Source organism: Oncorhynchus clarkii, chromosome 16 (genome assembly GCF_045791955.1).
Source record: "Oncorhynchus clarkii lewisi isolate Uvic-CL-2024 chromosome 16, UVic_Ocla_1.0, whole genome shotgun sequence".
NCBI classification, from domain to species: Eukaryota; Metazoa; Chordata; class Actinopteri; order Salmoniformes; family Salmonidae; genus Oncorhynchus; species Oncorhynchus clarkii.
In genome coordinates this window covers 34,549,278-34,563,058 of record NC_092162.1, presented here as the reverse complement: position 1 = coordinate 34,563,058, position 13,781 = coordinate 34,549,278, and the positions used below count along the sequence as shown (strand labels likewise).

The 13,781-nt window shown below is 45.3% G+C and overlaps 1 protein-coding gene across 1 annotated transcript in view; it reads left to right on the top strand.

Moving 5' to 3' along the window:
- Window positions 1-13,781, top strand: part of LOC139368345 (agrin-like) — a 445,616-nt gene that overhangs the window by 381,343 nt on the left and 50,492 nt on the right. Inside the window, exons 19-23 of the mRNA XM_071107109.1 lie at window positions 1,609-1,734; window positions 4,829-4,956; window positions 6,322-6,436; window positions 12,106-12,225; window positions 12,430-12,786. Of these exons, the coding sequence (XP_070963210.1) occupies window positions 1,609-1,734; window positions 4,829-4,956; window positions 6,322-6,436; window positions 12,106-12,225; window positions 12,430-12,786 (846 nt within the window). The remainder of the gene's footprint in view (window positions 1-1,608; window positions 1,735-4,828; window positions 4,957-6,321; window positions 6,437-12,105; window positions 12,226-12,429; window positions 12,787-13,781) is intronic.

The following is a 13,781-nucleotide window of genomic DNA, read 5'->3' as shown; positions in this document are numbered from 1 at the left end:
AACAAAGTCATTCTTACATTTTAAACATGTCATTGTTTGACATTATACATGTCATTATCTGATGTTATGTCACCACAACAGAAGTGTGTTTTCAAAGTGTCCTTTGCATTCAGTTTAATCCAAATGTTAAGCAGAGAAATACAAGAATGTGTTCCAAACGAAAACTGTTGTCACAGTATCCTCCATTCTGTCAAAATAAGAAGCTATTTCCATATTTGAAGCATTTCTCTCCCCACATAACAGATTTTGTAGAAATGGAAAACAGAAAGTTGATGAGATTATTGGCTTATGTTGGGGGGTTGTTTCAAAGCTGCGTTGATAGCTTGATAAGAATTTCTCTTACCTTGTCATTGCAGCATAGTGATACGGAACACAACTCTCACTCTACACAGTAAAATCCCTCCACGGCATTCTGGCCTTATAGCTAAACCACTCCACCAAGCACCACACTCCAGAGACCTGTAGACTAACCCTTTTCAATCAGCTTTTTTTACCATTCCAAAGCTCTGTGACCCAACAGCTTGCTTTGACACTCCTGAATTGATGGAACACGAGCCTCAGCGCTTCCTCTGACGCTTTTCCCTCTTGCAGATTTATTCTCTTGTCACCAGCGGACCGGAGCGCTCGCTGACGCCTGGCACACATGGCCTGTCTGCCAAGGAGACCTGGGTCTCCTATGTGTCTGTGTGTCTAGTTGTATGTTTATGTAAACAGGGGGGTGGTTGTGGTTGGGTAGATCTGTGTTTGCCTCCCAATGGAGCAATAGCACACCTCCCTACACCCCCATTCTCCCAACTCAATTGCTGTGGTCCGTAAATCAATGTGCCAACAGATGCCCTGTAGACGCCAACACTCCTCTCCATCATTCTCTCCCTTCCTTCCAATCCCTGACCTAGAGTTGTTTCTCCACAGACTCCTGTCCTAGCGGCGAGTGTTTCACTCAGAGGGCGACGACAGGGAGTCCTTGAAGAGACAACCTTCCCCCTTTGACGTCTTAACGACTTATTCAGCAAGCCACGGTTGTTTGCTCTACGATCATTTCTAATCATAGGGTGACCGTTAAGCTGCTCCACAGAGAAACATATCCCTGTAAGAGAGAAACGGGTGCAGGCCATTCCCTGGTGTACTGTGAGAGTAGCCACTTTACCCCATTTGAGATGAGGTCAGGGTACTCCTAGATTTATAGCAAAGGCAATGTTCTCAGGGACAAAGTGTTTGGAGATTGCCATCTGCCAATCAGTGGAAATGTGCAGATAGCAATCGCCCAATCAGTGGAAGAGATTAGCTGTTTCCGTGGTTATTTATCTACCCTCATCACAAAGTACTTAGTGCCATTATAACGGTATGTAGCCCATTATGTAGCTACTACAGTATGGCTCTCATAATGGAGATGAGTTCCAGATGCAGCTTCTCCGAGGTTGGGGTTACAAAGGTATTATGAAGCATTAAAATGAGCTATAAAGCATTATGAATCTCTTCCTCTCTCTCCCCTAGTTCCCTAGGCTGTAGCCACCACTGCCAGATTTAAGATGTGTTACAAGTGTTACGAATCATTATGAAGCGTTATGAGGTGTTATGAAGCATTATGAACCCTCCTCTTTCCCCTAGACCCCACAGCCGCAGCCACCACCATCCCCACAGCGGAGGACCGCTCGTCGTGTGACAACACTCCCTTCGGCTGTTGTCCTGATGGCAAGACGGCTTCCAGCAGCCCTGAGGGAGCCAAATGCCCCTGTAAGTACCCCACAACCCCCCTCTCCTGTTCCACTCCTATACTTACCACCTCACCTCTCTTCAACCCCTTTAGGAGGTACACTTGAAATTGAAGAGGACTATTGGATATGAAACAATGTGCTCATATAAAATCTAGAGCTGTGTTGCTTCTTTCTCATCACACCAACATGACCAGTCGCTAACCGTCCTTGACATCAAATCACACCAACATTACCAGTCGCTACCGTCCATGAAATGAAATCACACCAACATTACCAGTCGCTAACGTCCATTGAATGAAATCACACCAACATTACCAGTCGCTACCATCCATGAAATGAAATCACACCAACATTACCAGTCGCTACCGTCCATTAAATGAAATCACGCTATTAGCACTACAATACAGTCTCGGTACAGTACATCTGCAGTACGCCACATCACGCAATGACGAAATGCACAAACATCCATTTGTCAGCAGTGGCGAGGCGCTAACGGTGTCACACCCACCCTTTGTCGATTGATAGCTCATTCTGCCAAAGAGTTACCGATTTATAGAGTGTATCGCTCCTTAATCAATACGCCAGACCTATTTCTACTCCTGAGAACCGACCGGCAAGGTGTAATATCTTTCAGCGGAGCGTCTTGCTTTATTTTCCTCCTGTATTGATGGTGTAAGTGATCTCTCTGAGGAGAGGAGATAACCGCTATTTGCTAACTCCTAGCGAAAACAGGCGTAGTTAACTTTAGATCACCCTGTAAACGATCATCAGAAGGTGTGGACAAATTTTATTGGTGTGCAAATGGATATTTTGATCATGTTTGTGTTCCTTTAAACGTCCGAAATAATATAAGATAAGCATCAGTGGGAGTGATTTCAATAACTCTGACTTTGTTGCCACACCATTGAAACATCTGAAAAGTGTAATAACTTGTATCAGTTACAGTATATGTATCATGCGAATGGTTTCCCATTTAAAAATCTTTTTTTTTGTTGTCAGAAGTTAGAAAGTGACGTACCATTTGAAAGCTACAGCCATTGTCTTTACGGAAATCAAACTATCTCACTTGTTTACAATAGGAATAGTGAATGGGAAAAGAAGTGTCTGTTCAGCCATTTTGGCACGGTGACGACCCAAACCAGAGGTTTGGTTTGGTTTGAAGTTGCCAAGAGACATCATGTGCTCTCCTACTGGACAAACTGGGAATCAGACGGGATATATTTACGTCAATGGATAGGTAGAGACTTCAGCTTTCTCCTCATTTATTTTATTTTTATTTAACTAGGCAAGTCAGTTAAGAACAAATTCTTATTTACAATGACGGCCTAGGAACAGTGGGTTAACTGCCTTGTTCAGGGGCATAACGACAGAATTTTACCTTATCAGCTCGGGGATTCGATCTTGCAACCTTTCGGTTACTAATCCAACGCTTTAACCACTAGGCTACCCTGCTGCTCATATGTATATTATTCCAGTAAGATGAAAAATTATTCCTGTAATACGAAAAATTACATTGCACAAGTCCTGTCTGGGAATTTGTGCATGTTTAAAGCGACACCATTAGGTTTTTTCATAAAAAACAACCTTTTGGAACAATAATTGTTTACATATTTAATGTTAAACCTAGACATTCAAATCTCTCAATTGTGACCCCCCCACACACACACACATTAGTTTTATCTGCTGTATCTAAGGCTCTGTTATAGTCACATTGTTTCTGATCCCCCTTTATCACCCCCCTTTATCATAATCCCACAGTCCTTACCTTTCTAACTGTACTAATCATGTGTTTGTAGGACTTATAGTTTTGAAATGAAATCTACTTCATGAGGGTAGTATACAATATTATGAGTCATTTACAAAATGCCACCAGAGGGCGTCAGAGTTGAATATGTTAATACTAAGAACAAAGCTTCTGTCCACTTTCCCAATGCAAGTTGCGAGTGGCAAGTTAAACTCAGACAAGGCCTTTTAAATTTCACAGTTTAACCTTATCTGATAATCCCCCATCCCTCTCTTTGTCCATCACGGCTGCTGCTCGTCGGAAAAATGGCCTCCTCTGTTTTGTCTTCTACCCATATAAAAATAATCTGATCTATTGCTCTCCTCTCCTCTTTTTTCTGCTCTCCATCCAAACCTTCCCCATTTGTTCCTATTTAATAGCTGCCCCATCAGATTTGAATCGATGTGTGTCGTGCGGAGACAACGGCCAAAAAAAGTCCTTATCATGCAATTTTGTCAGTCACCGGTTTGGCGGCATTAGGAGACAATTATGGCTATCTTCCACGATAATCATACAAATGCTCTTCACTTTTTTTTTCAGGCGAGCTCCAAGCAGGGCACCATGATTGATTTGGGCAATTTGTTCAGCTGATTATGAGCCGTGGCATGAAACCTCAGCATCAGCGCCTCTCCTCATCTCCTCTCCAGCCCCCTTTCTCTCCTGCTTCCTGCTTTATTTCACTCTTCTCTTTCACGATGTCTTGAGTCTCGCTGCCATTGTGTTGCCGGAACAATTGCAAGAGGTCATTGGGGGTTGAAGGATTTTGAACAGGGAAATGGGGATGTTTGATGTTTAAGGGCAAGGTGTGGGACTGTCTTTGCCAAAGCTGGAGACTTTTAGAAAATGTTCTTAATTTTTCCTATGCGTGTTGTCTTGTCTGTCCCTCTCTGCTTGTCTTTGTAATATGTGTGTTAATATCTCCTGTCTATCTAACTGATCTCTCTCTCTCTCTACTCAGTCCTCCATGCCTCTGCCAATTTTTGGGACAAGTCTCAGTCTGGTAAACTCCATTACTCCACCCCCTGCCCTTCTGCTCTTCCTCTTCTATTCTTCTTTCATTCCTCCTTCATATCCCACCATCCACTCTTTCCACTTCCGCTGCAGCCAATCACAGGCTCTGCCCCCTCAACTCCACAGCCACACCCACCATAAAAAACAACCACACTAACCCTCCCCCCACACACACACTCCATCACTAACCCCAGACTGGCACTACTCCACCAAAATGGTCACTGTCTGAAGCCGAGGGCGGGTAGTTGAGGGCACCGCATGCCCCATAGGTACAGAAAGTAAACATTTATAACTTGTGTGTGACACCATTTCCTCCCAGCCACCATGCGGTTCAACGGCTTCCTGCACTTGGACCAGGTGGAGGGCCAGGAGGTCTTCTACACCCCTGAGATGGAGGATCCCAAGTCTGAGCTGTTTGGCGAGACGGCCAGGAGCATCGAGAATGCTGTGAGTAGCAACCCCCCTACATACAGAACTAGCTGCCATAGTCAGTGGTTCAACAACGGTCTGTCGAACAAGTGTGGGTTGTCAAAGTTAATGCTCGCTCTTAAACGGGGACATTGTGTGTGTGTGTGTGTGTGTGTGTGGGCGCACGCACACGTGTGCTTCTCGCCAGCTGTTGAAATGGTGTCACTGGCCCGCGTCGAAGCCTAATCTACCACCTCACAACACTCAGTGTGTGACTGTATGTGTGTGCATCCTACACCTCGTGGGGGCCAGCTGTGGCACTAGATAGCAAAACCATCCCTCTAGCCCCTTGTGTGTGTTTGTCTGCTAGAGACTGTGTGTGGATATCACCTGAGGTTAAAACTAGAGAGGGGGAGAGGTGGCCATGTTTCTGGTTCAGTATTGCCGTGTGGGGGTTTGTGTCTGGGCACACACATATTGGTTTTGTTATGCTACCTGCAGTCCCACCCTCTACCCAGCAGAGGTACCCGAGGAGTATGTACAGAGACATAAACATACAGTAGGCTAGTATAGAAAATGGAATATGGTGTAGTGGGAGTGATGTCATTCACCCCCATACAAATCATTTGGAGTGAACAGAGGAGGAACAGGAGAATAACCCAATTGTGTGTGCTTCAAAATCTCTTGAGATGAGTGGTCAGCAGGAGTTAGCTCTATTTTTTAAAATAAACAAGAATTAGGTCAGGTACTTGGTACAGCGCCTTATGTCTCCCTCAAGGTATCAAATTTGAGCCAACAGAGAGAGATACATGATGAATGTTATGCTCTGTCTAGTAGGGAAGCATGAAACCATGTGGATTACAAGCTTATTTACTTCCTGACAGTGACTTAGACTTCATTTGGGCACCAAAAGCACACACCCACATTGTGAATCAGAAGCTAAACCAATCAGCAGCCAGCGTGTGCCATGCTAACCTGACATTTACCACTGCCTCAGAAAAAAACATGTTCATGTAATTATACCCCTATCTGCAGCTAAATATCAATTTGTGCACCCAGACCAGGCCCAATGTGCTTCTACACAGTAGAAGACCTATTCCCTGACAAAGGCTGCGTCCCAAATGGCACAGGGGCCCTGATCAATAGTAGTGCACTATACAGGGAATAAGGTGCCATTTTGGATGCAGACATAGTCTTCCCCCATCCTTCCGGGAAATGAGTTTACTGCACTCAAATTGGATGAGCCACTGCACAGAGCTCATTACCTCGCTCATTCATCATCCTGGTTGTATTCATTATGCACGAAACAGAACAAAACAGACTGAAACAGGGAGGGACAACCTAAACTGCAAAATATTTGTCTGTGATATGTACTAATGAATGTGTTTCTCATCCCTGGCTCAGCTGAACGAGTTGTTCCGTAAATCAAAGGTGCAGAACGACTTCATGAGTGTCCAAGTCCGCAGCCTGGCGCCCAGCAACTCCATCCTGGCCTTCATCGAGGCCCACTTCAACCCAGGTAAAAACTTTTTTGATAAAAAGTAATGATGAACACACTCTGGGCCAGTTTCCCGGACACAGATTAAAAAGCATGTTCAATGGAGATTGTCCTTTGAAAGTGCTTCTTAGTCCAAGAAACCAGCCCTTACTGTATGGTATAGTATGGTAAATGTACTGTTATCATCAAATCAAATCAAATGTATTTATATAGCCCTTCGTACATCAGCTGATATCTCAAAGTGCTGTACAGAAACCCAGCCTAAAACCCCAAACAGCAAGCAATGCAGGTGTTGAAGCACGTTGGCTAGGAAAAACACCCTAGAAAGGCCGGAACCTAGGAAGAAACCTAGAGAGGAACCAGGCTATGAGGGGTGGCCAGTCCTCTTCTGGCTGTGCCGGGTGGAGATTATAACAGAACATGGCCAAGATGTTAAAATGTTCATAAATTACCAGCATGGTCAAATAATAGGTCTGGGACAGGTAGCACGTCCGGTAAACAGGTCAGGATTCCATAGCCGCAGGCAGAACAGTTGAAACTGGAGCAGCAGCATGGCCAGGTGGACTGGAGACAGCAAGGAGTCACCATGCCAGGTAGTCTTGAGGCATGGTCCTACGGCTGAGGTCCTCCGAGAGAGAGAAAGAGAGAATTAGAGCATACTTAAATTCACACAGGATACCGGATAAGACAGGAGAAGTACTCTAGATATAACAAACTGACCCTAGCCCCTCGACACATAAACTACTGCAGCATAGATACTGGAGGCTGAGACAGGAGGGGTCAGGAGACACTGTGGCCCCATCCGATGATACACCCGGACAGGACCAAACAGGAAGGATGTAACCCCACCCACTTTGCCAAAGCACAGCCCTTACACCACTAGAGGGATATCTTCAAGCACCAACTTATCATCCTGAGACGAAGACAAAGGCAGAGTATAGCCCACAAAGATCTCTGCCATGGCACAACCCAGACAGGAAGATCACATCAGTGACTCAACCCACTCAAGTGACGCACCCCTTCTAGGGACGGCATGAAAGAGCACCAGTAAGCCAGTGACTCAGCCCCTGTAATAGGGTTAGAGGCAGAGAATCCCAGTGGAAAGAGGGGAACCGGCCAGGCAGAGACAGCAAGGGCGGTTCGTTGCTCCAGAGCCTTTCCATTCACCTTCACACTCCTGGGCCAGACTACACTCAATCATATGACCCACTGAAGAGATGAGTCTTCAGTAAAGACTTAAAGGTTGAGACCGAGTTTGTGTCTCTCACATGGGTAGGCAGACCATTCCATAAAAATTGAGCTTTATAGGAGATAGCCCTGCCTCCAGCTGTTTGCTTAGAAATTCTAGGGACAATTAGGAGGCCTGCGTCTTGTGACCGTAGCGTACGTGTAGGTATGTACGGCAGGACCAAATCGGAAAGATAGGTAGGGGCAAGCCCATGTAATGCGTTGTAGGTTAGCAGTAAAACATTGAAATCAGCCCTTGCCTTGACAGGAAGCCAGTGTAGGGAGGCTAGCACTGGAGTAATATGATCAAATCTTTTGGTTCTAGTCAGGATTCTAGCAGCCGTATTTAGCACTAACTGAAGTTTATTTAGTGCTTTATCCGGGTAGCCGGAAAGTAGAGGATTGCAGTAGTCTAACCTAGAAGTAACAAAAGCATGGATTAATTTTTCTGCATCATTTTTGGACAGAAAGTTTCTGATTTTTGCCTTGAGGAACACTGAAAACCATTCACAGAGACAAACTGATATCTTTCCGACAGATAAGATCTAAACCAGGCCAGAACTTGTCCGTGTAGACCATTTTGGGTTTCCAATCTCTCAAAAATAATGTGGTGATCGATGGTATCAAAAGCAGCACTAAGGTCTAGGAGCATGAGGACAGATGCAGAGCCTCGGTCTGATGCCATTAAAAGGTCATTTACCACCGTCACAAGTGCAGTCTCAGTGCTATGATGGGGTCTAAAACCAGACTGAAGCATTTCGTATACATTGTTTGTCTTCAGGAAGTGAGTTGCTATGCAACAGCCTTTTCTAAAATTTTGAGAGGAATGGAAGATTCGATATAGGCCGATTCGTTTTTTATATTTTCTGGGTCAAGGTTTGGCTTTTTCAAGAGAGGCTTTATTACTGCCACCTTTAGTGAGTTTGGTACAACCGTTTATTATGTTCAACATAGGAGGGCCAAGCACAGGAAGCAGCTCTTTCAGTAGTTTAGTTGGAATAGGGTCCAGTATGCAGCTTGGAGGTTTAGAGGCCATGATTATTTTCATCATTGTGTCAAGAGATATAGTACTAAAACACTTGAGTGTCTCTCTTGATCCTCGGTCCTGGCAGAGTTGTGCAGACTCAGGACAACTAAGCTTTGAAGGAATACGCAGATTTAAAGAGTAGTCCGTAATTTGCTTTCTAATAATCATGATCTTTTCCTCAAAGAAGTTCATGAATTTATTACTAATGAAGTGAAAGCCATTCTCACTTTGGGAATGCTGCTTTTTAGTTAGCTTTGAGACAGTATCAAAAATACATTTCGGGTTGTTCTTATTTTCCTCAATTAAGTTGGAAAAATAGGATGATTGAGCAGCAGTGAGGGCTCTTCGGTACTGTCTTTCCCAGCTAGTCGGAAGACTTCCAGTTTGGTGTGGCGCCATTTCCGTTCCAATTTTCTGGAAGCTTGCTTCAGAGCTCGGGTATTTTCTGTATACCAGGGAGCTAGTTTCTTAAGATAAATGTTTTTAGGGGTGCAACTGCATCTAGGGTATTGCGCAAGGTTAAATTGAGTTCCTCAGTTAGGTGGTTAACTGATTTTTGCCCTTTGACGTCGTTGGGTAGGCAGAGGGAGTCTGAAGGGGCATCAAGGAAACTTTGTGTTGTCTGTGAATTTATAGCACGACTTTTGATGCTCCTTGGTTGGGGTCTGAGCAGATTATTTGTTGCAATTGCAAACGTAATAAAATGGTGGTCCGATAGTCCAGGATTTTGAGGAAAAACATAAAGATCCACAACATTTATTCCATGGGACAAAACTAGGTCCAGAGAATGACTGTGACAGTTATGGCTAGTGTAGCACATTCATTATACATATAAACAAGTTTCTAAATGCCAATGTAAGCAAAAGGCCACGGCAGTGTATCACTGCACTGGCATTATTGTTCAGGAAGTCATTCCATTTTACAAAACACACTAGACCGTGGCTATGCTATTTTCATTGTTATTCTCTTTTTCAGACGTGGGCTGTATTTGTTATTTGTAAGCGCCAACAGGGAAAAACTAACAAAACAACACCAACAACAATTAAATCCTCTCAGTAAGCTTGGTGGCGTTGTCTTTCAGAACTGGGTTCATTTCAGCCCCAGAGTGCTGTTAAGCATTGTTCACATTGCAGGCCTTAATGCTCAAATCAGTTCTGTTTTTGAATACTGATTGTGCAAACAACAAGTTACAAGTGATCAATTCGGATGTGTGTGTGTTCAGACAACAGTCATTTGCTGACACGGCTACGCTAGTTGTCATAGTAACGACGGGTGTGTGCACAGTAGTGTACGCTGATTAGTGGTTGTGCTTGTGCTTCCTATCACTCAGAAGTCATTTAACAACCAATTGTTGTCACCTTTGCTTTTTGGCTAGGCACAGCAGTCAACTACCCTACATGGCCAAAATGTGTGGATTCTGCTATTTCAGCCACACCCGTTGCAACCGGTGTATAAAATCGAGCACACAGCCATGCATTCTCCGTAGACAAACATTAGCAGTAGAATGGCCTTACTGAAGAGCTCAGTGACTTTCAACATGGCACCGTCATAGGAAGCCACCTTTCCAACCAGAGCTGCCCCGGTCAACTGTAAGTGTTGTTATTGTGAAATGGAAATGTCTAGGAGCAACAACTGCTCAGCCGCGAAGTGGTAGATCACACAAGCTCACAGAACTGGACTACCGATTGCTGAAGCGTGTAGCACGTAAAAATCCTATGTCCTCAGTTGCAACACTCACTACGGAGTTCCAAACTGCCTCTGGTAGCAACGTCAGCACAATAACTGTTTGTCGGGAATTTCTTGAAATGGGTTTCCTTGGCCAAGCAGCCTAAGATCACCATGCGCAATGTCAAGCGTCGGCTGGAGTTGTGTAAAGTTTGCCGCCATTGGACTCTGGAGCAGTGGAAACTCGTCTCTGGAGTGATGAATCAATCTACACCATCTGGCAGTCCGACGGACTGATCTGGGTTTGGCGGATGCCAGGAGAACCTGCCCCAATGCATAGTGCCAACTGTAAAGTTTGGTGAAGGTGGAATAGTGGTCTGGGGCTGTTTTTCATGGTTTGGGCTAGGCCCCTTAGTTCCAGTGAAGTGAAATCTTAGCACTACAGCACACAATGACATTCTAGACGATTCTGTGCTTCCAACTTTGTGGCAACAGTTTGGGGAAGGTACTTTCCTGTTTCAGCATGACAATGCCCCCGTGCACAAAGCGAGGTCCATACAGAAATGGTTTGTCGAGATCGGTGTGGAAGAACTTGACTCTCCTGCACAGAGCCCTGACCTCAACCCCATCGAACACCTTTGAGATTAATTGGAATGCAGAGTGCGAGCCAGGCCTAATCGCCAACATCAGTGCCCGACCACACTAATGCTCTTGTGGCCGAATGGAAGAAAGTCCCTGCAGCAATGTTCTAGTGGAAAGCCTTCCCAGAAGAGTGGAGATTGTTAAAGCAGCAAAGGGGGGGGACCAACTCCATATTAATGCCCTTGATTTTGGAATGAGATGTTTGACGAGCATGTCAATATACTTTTGGCCATGTAGTGTAGCTAGCTAGTGTAACTAGCTAACGAGTTAGCAACCACATGTTCTTACCTAACTGTCAACAGAGTAGCTAGCAAGCAATAAAATATGCCAAATAAGTATAAAAAACACTTGAGGGCAAGTAAATCAGATTTTATCATTCAGATAAAAGTGGCATGGACAGGAATAAGATTTGCATCCGACTTCGAACCATCTACGAAGGTGGTTTGAAATGTGCCTTGAAATATGAGATTCCATGTGCTTTTTAGCCGTTCAGACTGCAGGACAAATAACAGATTAGAATCGGATATTACAAAAAATTGGATTTGAACTTCCAATGTGAACAAGGCTTTGTGTGTGCCTCTCCCCTATTGGATTAAACCTCCAAAAACCTTGCCCTTCTCCACGCCTCTTCTCTTTTACATCCGCACAATAGACACTGCCATAAAGGAACTCTGCGTCGGCCATTTCAAATGGCCATCTGTGGAAAATGTTATGAGAAAGGTTCATCTGAACCTTAGTGAACTTTGTTGGATGGTAGGAGAATGACTGGTCCCCTTGGGTGTGTCGTTGTCTTGTCGCAAGCGGCCTCGATCGCTCTCGCAAATATTTACTGCAATGGGATGGAGGGAGGGGAATGACATTCCTAATGTCCTGCCGTTTCAGGACATTGCTTCTCTGTCTTCTAGTTCAGTGTCTCTCAAACCTCTCCTCTGGGACCAAATGTTTCACAGTTCTGTGGTAGCCCTGGAACTAATTTACTGTAACTAGTCAATGGCTTTATAATTAGTTGACAAGTTGAATCAGGTGTGCTAGCTCTGTGATATATAAAATACGTAGAAGTACAGCTATCCAAGTGTGTGGTGTCCTCTGGGTTGTTGTGAATGTCTTTATCCTCCATGTTGTCCCACAGAGACCAGTTTCACGGTGCAGGACATTGAAGGAGCCCTGCTCAAGCAGCTGAAGGCAGCCAAGGAGACAGCCATTGTGGTGAAGAAGCCAGAGGAGGAGAATATTCGCTTCAACAACTATGGTAGGACACACCCAGGGGATTGGCTTGCGTTGTCTACATGTAATGTAACAAACACGAAGCATGAGAGGACATGAAATGTTCTTAGGAAGGACGATGCGAGCATGAGTAGACATTTTTTGGTTCTTGTATCAAAGTCCAAGACTGACATGCTCCTTGACATTTGCTCTCTCTCTCTGAATCTCCCTCTCTTCATCTGTCTACCAGGCCTGTTCTCCCTCCCCTACTTCACTACCAGAGCTACCGCCACCACCCCCACTGCCAGCACTGCCACCATCACCACCCTGCCGCACCCCAACTCCCCTTTCATCACACGCCGTCCCCTGGGCACCACACGCCGTCCCTATACCAGCCGCCGGACCACCGCCGCCCCTTCTACCATGGCCCCCACTCCCACCATTACTATCACCCCCCTCCACAGGACCAGCCCTGTGCCCCACTACACCAAAGCTCAGCAGCCCTGTGACTCCCACCCATGCCGCCACGGCGGCACCTGCGAGGACGACGGCGCCGATTTCACCTGCATCTGCCCCGCCGGGAGAGGGGGCGCTGTCTGCGAGAAATGTGAGTGGTGCCCCCTCGCCCTCTTCCTTGACCGACACACACAAACAAACACAAACCTTAGGTTCCATCTCTGAACTTTGAAAGGGAGATGGAATTGATCACAATCCTAGAAGAGAACAGTAGGTTTCTATTTAAGTATTGATGTCCTGAAATGACAGTGCTGAAGTGACCCCTACCTTGCATCAAAGACCATGCCCATACCCATACAGCTTACCTCCCAGTCTATTTAACTCAATAGATATCCAACCTCTATCAACGTTGCTACACCACTAGGTAAATAACCAACGAGGTTATCAGACTATACTAGTCAACACTAAAGTAAACTGATATCAAATCAGTGTCTTCTGTGCCGAGCGCCAAAATCATGTGTTGAGTGCTGTCAGAGCAATCTCAAGAGCTTTTTTCCCCTTAGTTTCTCTGATAAGAAATTACCTCACGCAGCTGCATCTTATAATAATTTACACTAATTGCTTTGATCGGGATTAACTGGTGGAAATGTGTGTTCAAGTCAGAGTGTGTGTGAGTGACAGCCCCATAGCCTCCCTCAAATCAATCAATCAAATCATTAGACAAGATGATTTCATCAGCCTACATTCTCCCAAGACAAAGAAAGGCGGACAGAGAAACAGACGGCTCAGGAGTTTGTTGAGTTTGGAGAACAAAGATGATAATGTAATGGCAGAGTGAGAGAAACAAGTGTGTACGCGGTGGAGGGATACATCCAAGGTGAGGATTTGCAGATTTACTCCCGTGTACACCTGTGTCACGGCTGGGGTCTGCCCCTATATATAGACACACATTCTCTTTCATTTTCTCGGTAGACGCCCGCAATGGTTTGAGGTACAGTCTCGCTTGGATGAGGGCTTGGCAGCCTCTACACTGAGAGGATATTTGGCCACTATATCTTCCTGCCTTGTGGGGTGGATGGACAGGCCGGTGGGGCGCTATCCTTTGTTCTCCAGGTTTATGAAGGGGGTTCGTTGCCTGCGTCCAGC